Source organism: Danio rerio, chromosome 9 (assembly GCF_049306965.1).
Source record: "Danio rerio strain Tuebingen ecotype United States chromosome 9, GRCz12tu, whole genome shotgun sequence".
NCBI lineage: Eukaryota > Metazoa > Chordata > Actinopteri > Cypriniformes > Danionidae > Danio > Danio rerio.
In genome coordinates this window covers 54,833,988-54,857,107 of record NC_133184.1, presented here as the reverse complement: position 1 = coordinate 54,857,107, position 23,120 = coordinate 54,833,988, and the positions used below count along the sequence as shown (strand labels likewise).

Below are 23,120 nucleotides of genomic sequence, written 5' to 3'. Positions count from 1 at the left end.
TTTACTGTCATCATGGCAAAGATAAGAAATGAAATATTAAAACTATTATGTTTATAAATGTGTTGAAGAAATCCGCTCTCCTTTAAACAGAAATTGGCGAAAAAATAAACAGGGGGGTAAAATTCAGGGGGGCTAATAATTCTGACTTCAACTGTACATGGGGCTTATAAGATAAAATATGTCACTAGTAGATAATAAATTAAAACACAATAAATACATTGTGATTTGAACGTGCACATGTTAGTTCTCTATATTATTGGTATTTCTGTATTGATTTGTTGTGTTTAATTGGTTCAGTTTGCCGTTCCCTGTGGATGTTGAGGATGAAGCCGGAGGTGGAGGTGATGCAGCAGGACCCTCAGCGCCTCCGTCCCGTCCAGGAAAAGGCTTGAGTCGCCAACAAACACAAGGCCTGGAGATGGTCAAACACATCATGAGCAGCCTGGAGGACGAGGATGGCCTGGAGGAGGTCTACACATTCAGGTTAGGGCTGGGACAAAACTATCATATCACAGTTTTTTCCAGGAAAACCACGATTCTTTCTTATTCAAATGTTTTTTTTTTTATTAAGCATATGCTTGAATAACAGTAAGTATGTGACGTGGAATATAATTCATCTTCATTTCTATAGCTCTTTTACAATGTAGATTGTCAAAGCAGCTTTATGTAGATGAAGTTCTAGTACAATAAATTGGTTTCAGTCCATCTTTCATTGTAGAAGTTCAGTTTTGAAGACAGTAAATCAGTGTACATGTGCAGGGAATTTACAGTACTCTGAGATAATAAATTCAGAAACTGGTGTCACTATAGCTGCGTTCACACTGCAAGGCATAGTGCTCAAATCTGATTTTGCATGGCTCTTTACTTTGTTGTTAGAGATGTAGCCAATATCAGATCTGCAGCATGAACAGATCATGGTCCTAAACTGTCTCGTATGCGCAAAAGAACAATTGCAGACAGCAAAAAATGTCTAATTATGCACACAGTGGGTTCTATTTTAACGATTTGGGTGCAAAGTCTGAAGCGCAGGGCGCAAAAGCATTAAAGGCGTGTCCGAATCCTCTTTTGCTATTTTAAGAATGGAAAAATATGCTCTGCACCCCGGTGCATGATCTAACAGGGTTGTGCTTATTTATTAATGAGTTCTAGGAGTGTTTTTAACATTACGTGCATTAAACCAATCAGAGTCGCATCTCACATTCCCTTTTAGAGTCAGTTGCGTCACGCCATGGCGCATTTGCTATTTCCTTAGGTGGACTTCACTAGTGAGCAAACAACTAAACAGATCATCTGCAGCGCGAGGATAAAGAACGAGCCTACTCAATTCGTCCTCTTTACTTTCTCTTTCTCTCTTTCATGGATAAGGAAACGTGTTGTACGCACAGACATCCATTAGCCTACATAATTTATTTTGTTTGTAAGGCGCAAAGATTTGTTTCAAATCTATTTCTAAATTCTAGGGGTGTAACGATTTATCGTTGTACGATTAATTGCAATGCAAAAATGCCACAATATGCATCGTGGCGTTATGACGATTTGATTACGATATGACGTCCGTTTTCTCTTATTAGTTGAGCTGTTTGCACGTGAGCTACGTTCCACCTGCTGTCGCACGTGAGTTCAGATTGCAGCAGCAGTAATGTTAGCAGACCAAGATGAGTGGAGCTGAAATAGAGGATGGCCCATCCTCTCAAAATCAGACATCTAGCAACATTTCGGTTGTATAGTCATTGCTTTAGACTCGTCCGCTTTTTGACACGCATACTGGGACAAACATCCTAAGTTTTAAAGTCTTCACAGTGATTTACATACTTTGCACAGTGACAGGGATACCTCCTAATGGTGTTGAAAGAGTCACATACTGTATTTATAAGGTACAATTCACTCTAAAATATCATTCTGTCTTCATATAATGTTCCCGCCGCAAAATCACACATGACGTGAGCTGACCGTGAGCTGTTACCACAGAGGGCGGATGATAGACGCGCGCATATGGCAAGCCGTTTTAGCATTTAAACCTTTGTTCTGACTAACCATAAATATATTTTGAGATATCTCTAATTATATTTTGACTAGTCATAATTATAATTCGACTAGTCAGAATGACAATTAGAGATATCTGCAATTACAATTGTACTAGTACGAAATCAGATTGGAGATATCTGCAAATATGTTATGACTAGTCATTTTCCTCCATTGACTTCCATTGAAAAATATTTGCAGATATCTCTAAATGAGTTTTGACTAGTCACAATTGTAATTACAGATATCTCTAAATGAATTGAATTAAATATGAATTAAATACCTGGAAATGTGGATTTCTTTTGCAAACACAAAAAACGCAAGTGACCAAGCAAAGCCTTAAGCTCTTACTGTTAAATTCAATTGAATAGAAAGCTTTTTTTTGCACCTTTACTTAAATTGTTCCTTAATTTTGTCTCTGTCATTTCAATAATATATTTTAAGAAGTTTTTAAATTGTTTTATTTTCCAGAGACAGGCCTGTTTAATTTATTTTCTTAAAGAAGGTTCAGTTTAACAAGTTGAAACAAAAGAAATACATAAAAAATAGTTTACTTGGTAAAATTTGCATTTCAGTTTAATTTTCAATTTTTATTCCAAATATCGTGATACATATCGAATCGTGAACATTATATCGTGATACACATCGTATCGTGAGCTGAGTGTATCGTTACACCCCTACTAAATTCAGTTTTAATTTCCAGCAAACGAATAAATGAACAATAATAATGAAGTGTGGTCAAACAACTGAGTTATATCCTAATACACATGCTGCCCCATATGGTCCAAAATCTGACAGGTGGGCAAATCTAAGCTTGTTTTTAATAAAACAAATATAAATATGCATATAATAAATAATACTGCTAATAATAATAACAATATACAAAAGCAAATTGTCTTGAATAAACTAGTAGTTTTTATATTGATGTAGAAAATAACTTTTTTTAATGTTTTAATCCGTTAATTCTTTTATATTTGTACCCCATATATGTATTAAGCAATGTGTAAGCGAAACACACAACTAACGCGCTCTGCGCTGGACTTTGGACCTGCTTTCAGCTGGTCTATTGAACAGTCTTTTAGTTTCTCAAAATAGCAACAATACACCTTAACCCGCCTCTTCGTCACCTTGTAATTATAAGGTTCTATTTGCGTTCTAAATAATTTTGAGATATTGAGTTTCAGTAGTTCAATAGTTTCAATAGTTTTTGTATTCCATAGCGAACAGTATGTGTGTGACATTTGATTTTTAAATAAAAAGTCTTAAAATAGAAACAACTTATTGAAAAACATCCCATAGTGTAAATAGGTTGTCATTTAATTAGAATATATCAATAACTCAATTTTGACAAAGATGTCAGATAGAACCTTATAATTCTAAGGTGACGTCTTATTTAGACCGAAACACCCATGAGTCCACAAAGTGGCGCAAATGGATACCACCGTCACATAGATATATACATTAGATGTAGCGCTTTTTTTTAAATGAATGCGGGACCAAGGTACAGTGGAGGACTGTGGCCATCCAAAGCCCGAGATATACACATATACACATTTATCTATGATCGGTTTTCCTGGATGTTAGTATGCAATTTTTTTTTAATTATGAAAGTTATAATTTTACATCACTTTTCTACATTGATGGATCAGTGACCGCACTGGCATTCCTGACAAAAAGCTTGTGTTTGAGTGTATGGAAATGTACTATCCACCCTCCCTGTTAAATTTGATCTAATCATGTCCTGAAACACAGCTCCTCTCCTGCTTTCACCTCTCATACTGACGGAGGGAGCGATTCGTTTGTGAATGAATCTTCGTTATGAACGACTCCTTCACTAGCCGACATTAATACAAGTTTCTGGCAGCGCAGCATCTCGTTGTCATATTTCTTTTGCATTGTTTGCTGATTTTATTCAACAAAACTAGCATAAGCCGAGTGTTTAGTGCGAGTTGGAGCTACTTTGACTTAAAGTGAATGCAGTAAGTGACTGTTATCATCAATAACGTGACCTGATTAGCACAAAAGTTCAGAACATACAAAAACAGAAAAAACTTAATATTACCTATGAAATGTTCTGCCTTTGTGCTTTGTTTTTTTTGTTTGCTCACTACTACACCCGTAGACAGCGCTAAAGTCCCGCATCTTCACGTAATAACACTGTCTTGGCTAGTGCGGTTGAATGACATTTGTCCTGGGAGCCCTGTACCAATGTGGCGGCGCTATTGACGCATGCTCAGAGTCCCTATGCGATGTCTAGTGTATATATCTATGACACCGTCAGTACACTGCTTCAGTCTTTCACTTTCACACTTGTACTGTGTAATTTTAGCGAACACCTCAGATACTGTTGGTTGGTTCCTGTTGGTTCTGCACCTTTTTACCAACCAAGTTTGTCGACCTATTATAACGACACAGATCACTCTGCCTATTCATGCCAGAGTCCTGAGGAAAAAGTGATTGACAGGTGGTCATTTGTGTGTAAATTATCTTCATTTATTTATGATTTGGTTATGGGTAAAACAAAGACCATGCTTGTCAGGTAGTTGAAATGGTAGGCTACAAATAATTAATTAGTTATGAATTAATTACTCATAAATAATTAATTCACCGCCATCGTCCATCGTGATGTTTCACATTAGACATCGTACAATGTCAAATTGGTCGACATCGCCCAACCCTAGTGCACGCATAGCACTCACCTCCTCCTCAGTTGTTGCAGATGTGTGATTGTGGTGTTGTTTTCTGCAGTGACGCTCTGGAGAAACTCTCCATCTTCAAGCGTATTGAAAGGAGGCCGATGGCATGGCCGTGTCAGCTCACCATCGGCAGCTCTCTGTCTATTCGCATTGTTGGATATAAAGCTGTGAGTTTGTGTTGATCAATCAAATGCATTATGTGTTTGTTTTTATAAGTGACCCTAGACCTGAATTTTTAGCCCTCCTGTGAATTTTTCCCCAATTTCTGTTAAAGAAGAGCTGATTTTTCTTAACACATTTCTCACTCATAATAGTTTATTAACTCATCTCTAATAACGGATTTATTTTATCTTTGTCATGATGACAGTAAATAATATTTGACTATATATTCTTCAAGACACTTCTATACAGCTTAAAGTGACATTTAAAGGCTTAACTACCCTTCATGGAAATTATTAAACCTTAATTTAATAAAATTAAGGAAAGTCTTTCTTCCCCTAAAATACTGACAGACATTTGATTTTGATGTTTTTTTTATGTTGTTTTATAAAAAAGTTTCTATTTTGTAATTTTAAACTCCACTTTATCACCAGTTTTTGTGAATTAGCAGACTTTCTTTCCCCAAAATACAGACAGAACTTTCATTTAAAATTACATTTTTGTTTTGCAGATTAGTAAAAATGACACTTTTTTTCGTATCTTTGTTTGATATTTGATTAAAAAAAAAGTTTCTATTAATATTTTTGCACTCCAATTCATCAAAATTGCTAGACCTCTTTTTGTAAATTAGCAGACTTTTAAAAAATATTTTTAATTTAAATATAATATTCATTCATTGATTTTCTTTTCGCTTAGTCCCTTTATTAATCTGGGGTCGCCATAGTGGAATGAACCGCCAACTTCTCCAGCATATTTTTTACGCAGCGGATGCTCTTCCAGCTGCAACCCATCTCTGGGAAACACACTCATACACAATTCACCTGTACTGCATGTATTTGAACTGTGGGGGAAACTGGAGCACCTGGACGAAACCCACACGAACGCAGGTAGAACATGCAAACTCCACACACAGAAATGCCAACTGACCCAGCCGAGGATCAAACCATCGACCTTCTTGCTGTGAGGCAACAGCACTACCTACTGCGCCACTACGTTGTCTTAAATATAATATTTTAAATAACAAATTATATTTGATTAAAGTTTTTTTATATCTAGATACATTAAACAATTTTTAAATACTTTTTGAATAACAAATTAAAACAGCTCACTATTTAAATACATGTTTGTTTGTTTTTTCACAGTTTCCCATTCATTTTCTAACAATCCCCACCACAGTTTCATAGTGAACTTCAAAAATTTTCTTTCTTTGCATGACAATATAATAGGTGTGACTTTTTTATCCTCATGTTTGGCATCTCTGCTTTGTTAGCATTTCTGTCCTGAACTAATGTTGTTTTTGATGTTCGTAAGGTGACAGAGGAAAAGGTGAAGAAGTCCTGGACGATTGTGGACGCTCAGAGTCACCAGAGAGATGACGTGAAGAGAGAGACAGTTTACTGTCTGAACGATGATGATGAAACTGAGGTGCAGAAAGATGACACAATACAAGGTGCATTACAAAAACTGCAAATATTACATCCACTCTTATTGTTGCAGCTCTCATTCATCATAATATCAGCTCATGTTAGTTGTTTTATATTTGTTTTATAATGAAACTATCACTGTCTCTCCACTGCACCAATAGCTGGTGTGTGGTGAGCGTATTGGCACCGTTGTCCTGTGGCTGTCATCGCATCATTTAAGTGGATGCTGCACACTGGTGGTGGTGTGGAGAGACAAATTCTCCTTATGGTTGTGAAGTGTTTTGGGTGTATGGTCATACATGATAAATGCGCTAAATAATTACACATTACATTAGTGTTATTTTATTTGCTTCTTACATTTTTTCTTTTTTTTCTTTTTTTTACAAATTATCAAATTACACAGAATTTAACATAATTTTGCATATATTAGAATTTTTTTCAATTTTAATTTCAGTTAATGTAGATCAACTACATTGTTGTTTTAGTATTGTTTTATTTTGAATCATACTTTCTTAATTTTAAAATAAGCCATAATATTATTTAATATTAATTTAAAATATATACACAACTGGTCAAACATTTGAGGTCAGTAGGATTTTTAAATGGGTTCAAATTAGCTTCTCCTGCTCACCAAGGCTGCATTTATTTAATCAAAAATACAGCACACATTGTAAAGTTGTGAAACGTAATTGTACTATAAAAAACTGTTCAAAAGTAGTTTATAATTTAATTTAATAATTTATTCCAGTGATTGTAAAGATGCATTTTTCACCTTTATTTATCCAGGCTTTAGAATCATAAATCACTCTAATATTTATTATTATTATTATTATTATTATTATTATTATTATTATTACTATTATTTGTACTAGTAATAAAAGCAATAATGACTGGAATAATAGTTTTATTTAAAACTACATAAAATAAGAGAGCAGTTATTTAAAATTGTAATAAATATTAAACAATCTAACATTTTTTTTTACATTTAACAAATGCCGCCTTGAACTGAATAATTTTCTTAAAAAAACTGACCTCAAACATGTTGTATATTATATATGTGGTGTTGTAGTGTATATTAAAAATATATTAGAAAAAAAGTAAGTTTATTAATTTAATTTGAGTCATTTTAATTTGTCAACTGCAACTCTTTTAGAATTGTTTTATTAAGTGTCTTACATCCTCACACATTTTTTTTTTATTTTAAATTGTATTCTGTTTAATTATATTAATACTATTTTTATATATATATTTTTTTTAAATATATTAGGAGCTAATAATTTAAAATAATTTTATTTTAGTTTTAAATAATTGTATTTTAGTTCTAAAAAATAAATAAGCTTTCCATGAAGGTATGGTTTGTTTTGGACAATATATGGCCGAGATACAGCTATTACAAAATTCATTCATTCATTCAACTTCGGCTTAGTCCCCTATTTATCTGGGGTCGCCACAGCAGAATGAACTATGCTAGCATACGTTTTACGCAGCTGATGCCCTTCCATACACTCTCGCATTTACACACAAACACTCATACACTATGGCCAATTTAGTTCTTCCAATTCCCCATGTGTTTGGACTGTGGACCGGAGCACCCAGGGGAAACCCACGGCAACACAAGGAGAACATACAAACTTTACCAAATGCCAACTGACCCAGCTGAGACTTGAACCAGCTACCTTCTTCCTTTGAGGCGACCGTAATTACAAAATTGTAATTATTAAATAATTTTGACTGATGTAATGTATTGTTGGCTATTCTTACAAAATACTCATGCAACACAAGACAACATTTTACAGTTGCTTTCGATGTATTCATTGTCGTAAAGCTGATCTGATCATCTGTACTGTATAGAAATCATTATGGCTTTTTAATGCCTTGTGTTGTTTTTACAGGTTACCGTTATGGAAGTGACATTGTGCCGTTTTCAAAGGTAGACGAGGAGCAGATGAAATATAAGCATGATGGGAAGTGTTTCTCTGTGCTTGGCTTTACTAAACAGGAGCTGGTAAGATATTGTTCAGCAGATGGTGCTATTTTCACATCCACGTTCAGGACAAATTCTTCAGTGTCAGCGATTTTTACAAATTCTGCTCTATAGGTTTCATTAAATGGGTCTTCATTATGGTGCTTTTCTGAATCTCTGACTTGAAATTGTGTGATAATAATGATAGGATATAGTATTACATCCCCCCTAAATAAAAATATTTACCTCTATTAATATGTACAGTTAAAGTCTGAATTATTAGCCCTCCTATGTATTTTCCCCAATTTCTGTTTAACGAAGAGCAGATTTTTCCAACACATTTCTAAACATAATAGTTTTAATAACTCATCTCTAATAACGGATTTATTTTATCTTTGCCATGATGACAGTAAATAATATTTGACTAGATATTCTTCAAGACACTTCTATACAGCTTAAAGTAACATTTAAAGGTTTAACTTGGTTAATTAGGTTCATTAGGCAGGTTAGGGTAATTAGGCAAGTCATTGTATAACAGTGGTTTGTTCTGTAGACATTCGAAAACAAATATTGCTTAAGGAGGCTAATAATATTGACCTTAGATAAGGCAGACTGGAATTATGTTTGCTTAAAAGCTCAAACACAAACTAAATAAATACCAGGTTTAAACTACTTCAATATAAATGGTTAATGAGAATGTATATAACCCCTGTGAAACTTCATCATATTTCTGCTAATATTCCAGATGTGTGCTCTAAATGTTTAGATGATAAAAGAACACTATATCACTGCCTCTGGCAATGTCCTAAAATACAAAAGTTTTGGAAAGATATAACTGAATGTATGTCAGACACGTTTAATATTAAAATTCCTTTAAATGCCAAGCTCAGATTCTTGGGTTGTATCCTAAGGAACTTACAATTGGAAATACAAGAATTTTTGATTTTGGTTTTCTTCAAGCTAGAAGGGCTATTGCATTATACTGGAAACACATGGATGCTCCATCCATAGAAATGTGGAAAAAAGAAATATTGAACTGTGTTGGTCTGGAGAGACTAACTTATATCATCAAAGGCAAGCAGAAGGACTTTGACTATCTTTGGGAACCATATATGAATATTATGTAAATTGTGTGTTTGTAAACATGTTTTTTATTTATTATTACCTTTTTTTTAAAACTTTTTTTCTTTTCTTTTTTTTTGTATTATTGTGTTATTGTTTATGTCACACATATATATAATTTAAATATTGTGTGTATGTATGTATATGTATGTATGTATATGTATTTGTGTGTATGTATATATATGTATATATATATATATATATATATATATATATATATATATATATATATATATATATATATATATATATATATATATTTACCTATTTGAATATGTATATGTGTGTATGTATAAGTGTATATACATATATATAAGAAGGGTGTAGATATGTGCTGTGTAGGCTTGATGGGGTGAAAAGGAAAAAAATCAATAAACATATTGGGAAAAAATAATAATATTGACCTTAAAATGGTTTTAAAAAAATAAAAACTGCTTGTATTCTAGCCAAAATAAAATAAATAAGACTTTCTATAAAAGAAAAAATATTATAGGAAATACTGTGAAAATTTCCTTGCCCTGTTCAACATAAATTGGGAAATATGTGAAAAACATACACAGTAAGGCTAACGATTTTGAGTTTAACTCTATATAGTGACTATTTATTTGTTTTTGTTGTGTTCAATTGATTCAGATTCCTCGTCATCAGTTTATGGGAAGCCAAGTTGTCAAAGTTTTTGCACCCAGAGATGATGAGGTGAGTTTTACCAAGCATTTGTAAAGTTTTGCTGTTATTTTAATGATCACCAATAATTCTCATTTGAATACTTGCTCAAAAACACACATGTATCACATAAAATTAATGTGTTTCAAATATTCTTCTTTTTAAAATTATAATTAACAAAATAATATTTTATTTAATGTTAAAAAGACATTTATCTTATTCACAGTTTATAATTTATAAAAAGAATACTGTATATGCATTGATAGTATGTTGTTTTAATGTTCTGTGAAGTTTTTGGGAATATTTTTCATCAAAGAAATACAGTAGAAACAGAAATAATGTGAAATATTATTTAGTTTACATTTAAAACAACTACTTTATATTTGAATATATTCTGGAATGTAAACTGTGACGTACAGCGGACTTTTTAGCATCATTACTCCAGTCTTTAGTATCACAATATGGACACACTTTACAATAAGGTTCATTAGTTAATGTTAAGTAATGTATTTACTAACATGAACATATATTGAACAATACATTTACTACAGTATATATTCATGTTAATAAACGTTAGTTAATGAAAATACAGTTGTTCATTGTTAGTTCATGTTAACTCATGGTGCATTAACTAATGTTAACAAGCATGGACTTGGATGTTAATAATGCATTAGTAAATGTTCAATTATGATGAATAAATGCTGTACATGTGTTGTTCATGATTAGTTCATGTTAGTAAATGCATTAACTAATGAACCTTATTGTAAAGCGTTACCCACAATATCCTTCAGAAATCATTGTAAGAACAATTGGATCTTCTAATTTGATCATCATTTCTGATCATTATTATAATGTTAGAAATATTCAGTTCGATTCATGTTTATTTATATAGCGCTTTTACAATGTAGAATGTGTCAAGCAGCTTAACATAGTTCTAGCAAAGTCCAGATTTCAGAGTTGAATTTCAGTTTAGTTTAGTTTAGTGTGTTAAAGAGCCCATATTATACATGGAATAGGGTCATATCTTGGTTGTGAGGGTCTCCAACAACAGTCTAATATGCATGCAAGGTCAAAAAATCTTTCATGGTCTTATAATCTGCATTTATTTTTACCTGATTATCCCAGCGACTCCCATATGAATCGTCTAGTGATTCATTTGTTCCCAAACCCCTCCTTAGCGCGAAGCTAATCTGCGCTGATTGGACTGATGACAGTCTGTCGCGATTGGTCGACTGCCTTCAGTCAGAGAGTGAAATGCCCAATAGCTAATCAGCAATATAAAAAGTAATCACAGTTCATACACGCTCGATAGTGTAGGCGTGGATTTTAGCTGCCACACACACACAAAAACACACACACACCTCCGGACGACAACTTCCGCCCGCACCCGCTAGGTTTTAGCCTGAGAACCCGCCCCGTTTTCTGCCCGTCGCGCCCGATCCCGCTAAAGAGCGGGGGAGAACACAACCAAAAATCACCCAGCTATACAGTCCAGACAGCCAAGCTGTGTGTTCAAACACACACACAGCACCAAGCACACAAAGCTCTCTCTCTCTCTCGCTCTCTCTCATAGGCACGCGTGCGCACTAACACACACACATGCACCAAGCAGACACATAGGCAAAGCTCTCTCTTTCTCATTCGCATAGCAATATCCGTGATATTGCTGGACAGCCCGCTCCCGTCCCAAATTAAACCCGTTACCGACCGCTCCCGCGATTTATTCGGAAATGCAGACCTCTACCACGGAGCTCCATAAGCAAAGCACCACGCGTCGCGTTTTTAACGTGACTTTGCACGCGATAAGAGAATATAGCCAGTTAACCTGATACAGTACACGCGGTTACAAGTAACAAATCACAACTAAATACATTTGCAAGCTAGAGTCAACGAGGCAACAACTTTAACCGCACGTACTTACACTTGAGAAATGGAGGAAGAAACCCATCCTGACGTCCATCAGTAAGTTACTCTTTACTGATCCTTCCTTTATCAAACGCAGATGAAGTATTCTTTGTAGCATGTAGCTTCCAGAAGTTTCCAGTAGTTTCCAACTGCTTGGTTATAATGCTGATGTTTCGTCTTTGGGTAGAGACTCGATAATATCCATCTGCAGTGTGACTTCAATCCACCGGCATGTTTGTGTGTGTGTGTTTGTGTGTGTGTGTATTTGTGTGTGTGTTTGGGTTTCTGCGTAAGAGGGCGGGGCCTCAGGTTTAAAATCTCCCGGGTTTGCGCGTGCACGTGAATAACTTGGTTTCGTTCGTACGTCATGGCGAAACACCTAATGACTCTGTATCAAGGCGACTCGTTTGAAGCACTATGAGTCGACTCTTTTATAGATGAATCAACAGTTTTAAACACTGTACACTTACAGATTTAAGCCTTAGCTGGATACTTCACTTCACTTAGAGCTGTGTTACACACTACATGGAGGGGAATTTTCAAAAACCCATAATATGGGCTCTTTAAGTTTCACTGCTGGAAGTCCAAACACTGAAGAGCAAATCTACGAAGCCCAGCTTCGATTCGAGCATACCAGTGGTTACAGTGGCAAGGAAAAAAAACTTCACTAATTGACTAAGTGAAGGGAAAAAACCTCGAGAGACTAAGCTCTGTTGGGCACGACCTTTATTCTTCTGGCCAAACTTCCTGGGTGGAGCTGCAGTCTAGGAGCCCGAGGCCGGAGAAGCTGGATGTCCGTCCAGGCGTGAGTAGGTCACCGGCGGGTGGTCAGGCTGGCCCACAGGATCAATGCAGGGACTCGTTTGTCACTGTGGTCTTTCAGAAATCATGCACTCCATTCCTCCATGACCCTCACAGCATCAGCTCAGGATACAGCCTGGTCCAGGATTATGGAGACCTTGAGATTACCTCTTCACAGGTCTTGGATCATCAATGGCGCTGGATAATCTCTGGGGGCCTCGAAATGAGTATTCCCACATGGAAATAGAGAATAAGGAAATTAATTAGCGTAGCTGCTGTTTATAGTGTATTTAAACGACGTGCAAAATTAGAGTGTTATAAATGAAAATAGCAGGTATTTTAAACAAAAATGTAAAGCATATAAGAGTTTCTAACACAGTGTCTGGTGTATTAAAGGGGAGTGTGTCCTGCAGGTGGCTGTCAAGCCTGCTCACCTGCGTGGAGCACATTCATGCATCATACCGCTATGTGATACATTGAGTATGCTTTACTAAAAAGATCGGTCTTTAATTTAGTTTTGAACTGACTGAGTGGGTCTGAGCCCCGGACATTATCAGGAAGGCTATTTCAGAGTTAAGGAGCCATAAATGAGAAGGCTCTGCCTCCTTTAGAAGGCTTTGCTATTCTAGGTACCACCAGAAGCCCTGAGTTTTGAGATCTAAAAGAGCAGGCTGGATTGTAGCGAGACAGAAGGTTTGTTAGAGAAACAGGAGCTCGATTATTTAAAGCTTTATAGGTAAGAAGTAATATTTTATAATCAATATGAAATATTGTTGTGCTGCTTTAAATTTTTGTGGACACTTTCAAAATTATGTGATGAATGGAAAGTGTAAAGGAAGAACATTTAATTTAAAATGGAAATCTTCTATTGATCAATAGTCATTATTAAATACGTAATGTTATTGTCTGTACTGTTACCGATTACTTGAATGTACTTGCAGAACACGATTATTGATTTATTTGACACGGTTTACTGACCCCAATCTTTTGAATAGCAGTGTAATGTTTTAGTATTCAACAGAAAACTGCATTTCTCCCAGCTCTTAAAGTTGTGGTTTTTTAAGTTTGTGTGTGTTTAATGTTTTGTTTGTGTGTTTTCAGCATGCAGCAGTTGCTCTGTCCTCTCTGATTCGTACTCTTGATGGTCTAAAGATGGCAGCCATTGTACGTTATGCTTACGACCGCCGCAGCAATCCTCAAGTGGGCGCCGCGTTTCCCTGCATAAAGAAAAAATATGAAGTATGTGGGTTTATATTAAACTGAAATCAAGAAGTTATCGAATTGAAAGTTCTGTGAATTGTTACACCCATTTATGAAACAGAACAAACACTGAATGCTTTCTGTTCAGTATATCATAATCCAGACTCCTCATATTTCTCTTTCTCAGTGTCTGCTGTACGTTCAGCTGCCGTATATGGAGGATCTCCGTCAGTTCACTTTCCCCATGCTGGAAAACAACAAGAAGTTTATGCCATCAGGTCAGCACTCGCATTAAAATACTCACAAAAATATGGAGGCAGTTTTAAATAGATATATTTGAAGTTATTCCAGATCTAAGCTGTATAGACCAAGTGCACTCGTTTCTGCGTTTTCTACATGATTTTTATTCAAATGTCCTTTTAAAAGCTGGTAAAATATTGTTTAGCGTAAGCGCAGCGTATCCGTGTTTAAGAAAAACTAATTTTATACTTCTGTCAGGGATTTACAGACACTTAACTAAGATTTTTAGCTTAATAAAGTACTAATTAATTATGCAAGTGTGTTTATTGATTAGGGATGTAAAGTGATTAGGGATGTAAAATAAGATCATACATTGTAAGTGCTAACAAACAGTTAATATCCTAATAATAGTGTTAGAATATCAAGCCAATTCCATGCGTGTTCAATAAGAAAAGGCCTGGAGAGTGTTTTCATTTATTAGATACAATTGAATAATTCGATGACAGAGCTCTAACATACATTTCCTGACTCCAGCATATAAACACAACTGATCTTAACAGGTCGAGTTTTGGTTTAACGTCACTGATCAGTCATTCTGCAGACCTTTGGCTCTTGTACCCCCAGACATGCTTCCTCTTTCTGCAACTCTTCTCTGCATACCAGAACTGAACAATTACGTGCATCTTTAACATATTTCACAACTTCTACGAGCATCATGACAACTTGTGTCATGTCTAGACAGCAGTCTGGAACAACCCTAAATTTATTCTTTAATATATTTCCTTTGGTCAGCAGCTCCTCTAAAAGTATGCAGTACAGTAAAAAAAAGGAAGTGTGTCAGGTCAACATGTGAGATTATACGAAAGAAAAAGATTGATTAATATGATGTTAGTCTATACATTCATTCATTCGTTTTCTTGTCGGCTTAGTCCCTTTATTAATCCAGGGTCGCCACAGCGGAATGAACCGCCAACTTATCCAGCAAGTTTTTACACAGTGGATGCCCTTCCAGCCGCAACCCATCTCTGGGAAACATCCACACATACACACACACACACACACTCATACAGGATTGAACCAGCGACCTTCTTGCTGTGAGGCGAATGTGCTACCCACTGCGCCACAGCGTCGCCAGTCTAAACATTTTTCTAACAAAAATAAATACACAAGTAATAAAAATAAATGTATATAGACAGGTAATAAGCTGTAGTGGTTTGAATTGTTACTTAAACTAAAGTGTTACCCATGTTATTGATATGTTTATTTGTCAAGGAATATACATTTCATATAATAATTGTACCGGTTTGTCAGGAATTTACGTTTCATACATTTACATATTAATAGAACTTAAAGTTTTTTAGATGTTACTATCAGTATTATTCATTTTAAGATATCTATTAGCTAGTGTGCTTCAAAACAGTGACGACTTGCATTTAGAAGATATGAAACTGATACAAACATGTAAAGCTTGTAGTTTGTCACTTTATAGCCCAAATGGACCAACGATTTTACTTTTTTAAATGTTTTTTTTTTGTGCTCAGGGTCTCAGTTGTCAGCCGTAGATGCGCTGATCGACTCCATGATGCTGATGGAGAAGGATGAGAATGGAGAAAGTGTGGACATCTTCAAAGTCAACCACATCCCAAACCCACAGTTCCAGAGGCTCTTCCAGGTATGATGATATAGAGTGCTGGATGTTACTGCTGACAGTATTTGAAGAGTTCAGATGCAAAAGTCCATCTAAAGTTTTTTTCAGCCTCATATGGTTATCTTAAAGGGCACCTATGGTGAAAAATCTACTTTTCAAGCTGTTTGGACAGACAGGTGTGCGATTAAAGTGTATAAACCGTCATATTGGGGTGATATAAACACACCCAGTCCTTTTTTTTTTTTATTTAACAACATAAAACCATGGACCAATTGGAGCGGTTTTTAGAGCGACCGTAACTTGACATAGGAGTGCGGTCCCCCCACCCACCTATATTGATTGACAGGCCCATTCTTTGACGTCACCATATCCTCAGTTTGTTGTTTCAAGTCCGCCATTTTCAGCGCCAGTCAAAGCGATATCACTAAAGGAACACCCTTGCTCTATTTTTAGATGCCAGGCTCATTGGGCTCAACACAAGATCAACATTCACCACATGATTGCTGTAATCGGAATTATTGGTTGTATCTTTAGGTAGGTTTGCAAACGTTTACTTTTCATTGCGTCTACCTTAAACTTCAGCCGTTTGCATTTCTCGAGGTCGCAGAAGCTCCCCATGATCTTAACTAGGTGCAGCTGGAAAAGTGCATGCCCGTCATGTGCGCGTCTCTCCATTGGACAAAAATAACAAATTGCCTGCAGGTCGCGCACCAGAAGCGCCGCTCTGCGTGGCATCCACACAGAAATTTAGAACTCTAAACAGGTTTCTATCAGGGTAAACACAACGCCACTTGAAGCCGGCGGCTGTCCGCGGAGCCTAGCCGCATGATTTTGTACTCTGCTTGGTCTGTGTCCGAGTCGTACATGTACTGCTGAATGCTTATCCTCTCACTCCTGCTCCTTCTCACAGTCTGCCTGTCTGTTGAAGACACAGAGCGGGTGAGCTCTTGGCTCCGCCCCCTTGTTCATTCGAGCGGGAAGCCGAAACTAAGGCTGTTTCTCAATATGCGTTCTTCAGCGGTCTTGCGTCCTCGTGTTCTCATGCAACGTCATCATCAGCTGCCTAAGTTCAGTTCCAATACTCAAGACCGCAAGTGCGGAGGACGCGTGAAACTTCCCGAATGTGATCTTGATAACGAGGACGCACTGATGCAGACTTGAGCACCGAACTCGCTCTGGAAGTCCCAGAAGTCATTGCGACTGGAGGTGGGAAGCGCAACATTTTTTTTAGATTTATTATTAAAGTTCAAAGATATGACTTATTTACCTCAGGAGTTTCCCTAAATGAAACGGTGAAAGTAAACATTAGCATTAATATCTTAATAAAGGAATAAACACATTAAGGGTTGTTTGTTTGCTGAAATTCGTATTAAAATCTGTTTTATTTATATTGTGCAGCGTATATTTATGTTTTATGCATAGTATATATTTTGAAAATGGGAAAACAATAAATTGTTGTATGAGTGCTGTAATCTTTAAATAGTTTCCATTTAAAACGCGTGAAGGTCATGTGACCATCAGGAAGAACGCAGCATCCCATTTCTCAAAGGACGCATTCTCTGCCCTCGCGGTCTCCTGAGTTAGTTCTTCCGAGGACACCTGGCAAGACCGGTCTCCAGAAGAACGCAAGTCCGTTCTCTGCGTTCTTGGAATTGAAAAACAGCCTAATTTTCATGTGAAGCAACACACCCCTAAAACAGCGAGCTGCGTACACGCCCCCAACATGACACTTTTGAACACATTATAATAAAAACATCTGAACTGTGTTGTAAACTGAGCCTAAACTGGCACACTCAGAAGAACCATAATATTAATATTAAATCATAAAAAAGGGGTAAACTATGTGCCCTTTAAGTTATTAACTGAAAACGCAATGAAAATAACATATTTATTGACATAAACACAATTTTCAGTAAACGCCGACTTCTCCTCTCTCTGTCCTTCAGTAATACAGTGACTCGGGTGTGTGGCGTTGTCTATGAAGTCAGGGTTTTCTCTGCAGTGGCTCTCATTGATCTTTTCTTGGCTTGCGTCTGTAGTGTTTGCATCACCGCGGTGTGAATCCTGATGATCCTCTGCCTCCCGTGGATCCGTGGCTCAAGCGGGTCCTGGAAAGACCGCAGGCCGTGTCCGCTCGCTGCCACGCCCCTCTGCGGGACGTCAAGACCAGCTTCCCTCTTAAAGTGGTGGTGAAAAAGAAAGAGCAGAAGACGAGCGCAGACGTGTTCGGCAGCAGGTGAGAAATGAGCAAATCAGCACTGGAGAATCGATGAGAAGTGCTACACGACTTCCAGCAATCCTGTAATAGTTTGGCTGGAAATATGTGCCAGTCTGTACTAGGGCTAAAGGATATTGACAAAAACTGACATTGAGAAATATTTTGTGTTTCTGTGATATACACTACCTGACAAAAGTCGATCCCAGTTATAAGAGCAACAAATAATAACTTGACTTCTAGTTGGTCATCTGTTGAACTGCATCCCAATCATCACAAATACTGCAGAAGACCTACTGGAACCACCATGAACCCAAGATTCTCATAGAAATCAGTCAAGTTTGGTGAAGGAAAAGTCATGGTTTGGGGTTACATTCGGTATGGGGGTGTGCGAGAGATCTGCAGAGTGGATGGCAGCATCAACAGCCTCAGTTATCAACCCATTTGTGCTGCCTATTACATTACAAACCACAGGAGAGGGCAAATTCTCCAGCAGGATAGCGCTCCTTCTCATACTTCAGCCTCCACATCAAAGCTCCTAAAAGCTAAGAAGGTCAAGCTGCTCCAGGATTGGCCAGCCCAGTCACCAGACATGAACATTATTGAGCATGTCTGGGATAAGATAAAGGAGGAGGCATTGAAGATGAACACTGGGAGTCCTGCAAGAACGCTTTCTTCGCCATTTAAGATGACTTTATTAATAAGTGATTTGAGTCATTGCAGAGATGTATGGATGCAGTTTACTTTTTTTAATAGTATTTCCAAACCATCCATTTAAATCATGAAAACAAAATGGAAAATATTTACATAATTGAAGTCACAAAAAATACAATAAATATGAAATAAATTCTGTCTAAATGACAGAAAAGGGGAAAAAGGAACAAAAACAAAAAGACAGTATCACTAATATTAATTATAATACTTACTCACACAAGCTATGTTTCCATCCACCTTTTTTTTTGCACATTTTAGGATATGCACATAAAAAATGGTTGATAGAAACGCCAAGATGCGCATCTTGAAAATGTGCATTAAAATATATGCGCATAACTAATTTGGATAAACTTCTTTTTCCATAAGAAAAGATAAACTACAATGGAAACACTTTTAGTGAATAAATTCCAGTATGCGCATTAAAAAAGTCATGTGATTGTGTTATAAGATCACGTACTGATAAAAACATGTGAGAATGGATAAACCAGCAGGCTGAGCACGCTGTAAAGCATCTGAAATGTTGTTTTGGTCATTGTAAAACGCCTTAATCATTTCAGTATTAGTGTTATTACATTATTAATTACCTCAAGAATTGTCAATTGGCTTACTAATGATGAGAGACAAACCGCGATCAATTTTATCAAGTGCTCTTGATCGAAATTAGTTTGTAAAACTTCACTTATTAAATAAAGAAATGATTCATGCAATTTTTCTCCTATTTCAGCAAATTCCATCTTTACTGTTGATATTTGGCGCCAGTTTATCGAGAAGTGGCATTTTTAAAAAAAAAAATTCCCTTTGACTTATTTAATGGGAACGCTGCTTTATTTGCATGTCTTATATGCAATATTCCAGTTTTGCACATCGATTTATTTTGCATCTTTGGATGGAAACATAGCTACAGACACAAGCGTGTGTGCATACACATACATACGTTTCTAACTGAGTATCTCTCAGGGTTTCTTTTATATAAATTACAGAGATAAATGGTTCTCGATGTCAACGGATTAAGGTGTGTAAATTTGTGTATGTTTTTACAGCAAAACAAGAAAAGAAATGCCGCAAATTTAGTGAAACTAGCCACAAAAATATCACATGATGAAAATAGGTTGATTTTTCTGTAATGTTTATGATTTGTGATCTGAAATTGTGACTGAAAATGTTTGTTTTTAAATGATCTGTGTGTCTTTGTCAGTGCTGATGAACCAGATGCCAAGAAAGTCAAAGTGAATGAAGAAACCGAGTTTAACCTGGCTGAGATTACAGAGGGAAACATCACATCGGTGAGACACAAAATTATTATTATTGTTCAAGAGTTCACACTTAGATATTGCTTGACGCTATTAGCAGGTTTGTCCCTGGAGAGAACCCTGAGCTCGGAGATGATTGAGCCCAGGGCTCCCACCTTGTCAATGAGCATGTAAGGGGGTCTGAGATCAGGTAGGTCTCGAGAGCTTCCCCTGGTAAAGGAGGAGATGGAGTGGATGGGGGGATTTTTTCAAAACAAAGATAAGCAGTAGGGTCAGTTTATTTGTAGTGGGCTTTTATCAATCTGATTGGATTGTTGCTAATTACGGATGAGAGACCAGCCACGATCAATTATATCACATGCTCCTCTCGAAATTAGTTTGTAAAACTTTACTTTAAAACAATATATATATATTATTATTATTATTATTACTACAGTTCAGCAGAATTTAACACTTTTATTAATCCTTAAACAGGCAAAAAAGATAAGCAAAAAAATTTTTCATGTCATTTTTTTACATAATCTGTACCCAAGTAAAACGTGTCCAAATTTTTTTTTTTTTTATAAAATTTTAAACGTATCAGGATTTTTACAAATATTTAATTTATTTAGGATTTTATGAGTAGTATTTTATGAGTTGCCTTTTTTAGGGAAAAAAGTTAAATATTTATTATTATTTTTATTATTAGCTAAAATTGTGATTCTGACCAAACATATTTAATTATTCATTTTAAACAGTAAACAGCAGATTTAATCTAAACAAGTAATGCATTTTTTATGTGTTTTAAGAAACAATAAATGTCCATATTTAAGCGAGGATGCATTACGTTTTTAGGATGCAAAAATATCATCTTTGCATCAAGAATAAATTCATTGTAAATAAAATTAAAATAGAAAACTTCATTCATTCAGTTTACATCGGCACAGAGAGAACATGCAAACTCCACACAGAAATGCCAACTGACCCAGCTGGGGCTTGAACCAGCAACCTTCTTGCTGTGAGGCAATCGTGCTACCCACTGCGCCACAGTGACGCCCTTAACAGTTATTTTATATTGCAAAAATATTTCACCATAATGCTGGTTTTTATTTAAAACATGCTGAGAATCCTGACCCACTACAGTATTTTGAATAGCAGTTTAATAAATTATGCATTTGAATAATTAATATATTTATTTTAATGTTTCTTTTTAATGTTTTTTTTTTTTATAATTGTATAACACACTGAGAAACCATTAATTGTATAGAGACAAACATGTAAAATACTCTTCGCAGCCTATTTGGTTTATAACATGACATATTTATGAGTGACAGTTATGTAAGCATGTATTGCAGAAATTGATTGAAACCATTAATTTTTCCATTTGTGAAATAACAGAATGGTTTTAGAGAGTAAAATGCATGTGCATTCGTCTGAACTATAATGCTGTATAAATAATTACATGTAAACTTTCAGGTTGGCAGCGTCAATCCAGCCAGAGATTTCTGCACACTGATAAGACAGAAGACGGTTTCTTTCGATCAAGGTGAGATTTGATTTTTTTTGTCTCTCTTACATCCACAATTTTCAACCTTCATGAAAGTGTGTGCTATCCGCTTGTTAAATGGTGACGTGTTTGTGACGTATGTAATACTGTTTCCGGGTCCAAGCAACCATTCATTTGAGTGGAGAAATCATTCGTTTATGATCGCGTTTTATTCCTATCACACATTAAAGTTAATTTTGTATAAAATCATAGTGTACACAACAATCTCTGGGCTTGCTGCATAACAAATACCAAAAATTTAACTATTTTAAAAAAATTTATCACTTTCTGGCCATCGGATATTAGGCATAGACATATATACTGCGATCGTGATTTTTTAAAAGCATTAAATAACTTTGTAAACGTTTATTATTACCATTTCATGAGTCTTCCCATTCAGTTGAATAGAGCGCTCGTACCCGGAAGCCGCTTCGCGTGACGTCACACTTAACAAGCGGATTATAGAAATAACGTAAAACCAATATCCTGGGATCTTTGAAGGCCTTGATTCAGGTTACTTATTTCACACACACACACCGGCCACTTTATTAGCTACACCTGTCCAACTGCTTGTTAACGCAATTTTCTAATCAGCCAATCACATGGCAGCAGCTCAATGCATCTAGGCATGTAGACATGGTCAGGACGATCTGCTACAGTTCAAACCGAGCATCAGAATGGGAAAGAAAGGGGATTTAAGTGACTTTGAACGTAATATAGTTTGTTAGTGCACGATGTGTTGAGGAAATAAATTAATTTAATCCATTTTGGAATAAGGCTGTAATACGAACAAATGTGGGAAATGTGAAGCGCTATTAATACTTTCCGGATACACTGTGTGTGTGTGTGTGTGTGTGTGTGTGTGTGTGTGTGTGTGTGTGTGTGTGTGTGTGTGTGTGTGTGTGTGTGTGTGTGTGTGTGTGTGTGTGTGTGTGTGTGTGTGTGTGTGTGTGTGTGTGTGTGTGTGTGTGTGTGTGTGTGTGTGTGTGTGTGTGTGTGTGTGTGTGTGTGTGCGTGCGTGCGTGCGTGCGTGCGTGCGTGCGTGCGTGCGTGCGTGCGTGCGTGCGTGCGTGCGTGCGTGCGTGCGTGCGTGCGTGCGTGCATGTATGTATATATCTAAACAAATGTTAAATTTATTATTGATTTAATATTATTAATGTACTGTTTAACAATTTTTTTGAATAATTTTAATTTATAATAACAATACTGGTATATAATGATTATGAATACTTTACTTTCTTCTTCTGCTCAAATGATTGACCTCTGTTACAGTCAAATATGGAATGTAATGTATAGTAAATACTGAAATGGAAATGCATATTAGGGTGTTGGGTTACAAATATTATTCACCAATTATTCACCAATTTCTTAACTTTTCTCTTAACAATAATCAGTTAAGGACTATTAAATGTGTCTGTATTTAGTTATATATGGAACAATGTATTTAATTCTTTTTTTTACACAGTTTTGCATCAGATATATGCTGTATATTCCACAAAAGTGTCAGCTGTTATGCATAAATTATTGCTGCTGGCATCTGTAAGGCCTTGTTAAAAGTTGCATATTGTCTCTA

General features: G+C 36.0%; 2 protein-coding genes across 3 annotated transcripts in view; one reads left to right on the top strand and one right to left on the bottom strand.

The window, feature by feature from the left end:
• The window catches only part of nme9 (NME/NM23 family member 9), a 462,322-nt gene that overhangs the window by 280,339 nt on the left and 158,863 nt on the right, over positions 1-23,120 (bottom strand). The window lies entirely within an intron of this gene.
• LOC141374965 (X-ray repair cross-complementing protein 5-like) overlaps positions 1-23,120 on the top strand; it is a 40,314-nt gene that overhangs the window by 8,685 nt on the left and 8,509 nt on the right. For both annotated transcript variants that reach the window (XM_073913303.1, XM_073913302.1), the window contains exons 6-16: positions 298-483; positions 4,771-4,885; positions 6,189-6,327; positions 8,194-8,306; positions 10,020-10,082; positions 13,857-13,994; positions 14,143-14,233; positions 15,737-15,867; positions 17,883-18,079; positions 19,968-20,055; positions 21,478-21,547. In XM_073913303.1, the coding sequence (XP_073769404.1) occupies positions 298-483; positions 4,771-4,885; positions 6,189-6,327; positions 8,194-8,306; positions 10,020-10,082; positions 13,857-13,994; positions 14,143-14,233; positions 15,737-15,867; positions 17,883-18,079; positions 19,968-20,055; positions 21,478-21,547 (1,331 nt within the window). The remainder of the gene's footprint in view (positions 1-297; positions 484-4,770; positions 4,886-6,188; positions 6,328-8,193; positions 8,307-10,019; positions 10,083-13,856; positions 13,995-14,142; positions 14,234-15,736; positions 15,868-17,882; positions 18,080-19,967; positions 20,056-21,477; positions 21,548-23,120) is intronic.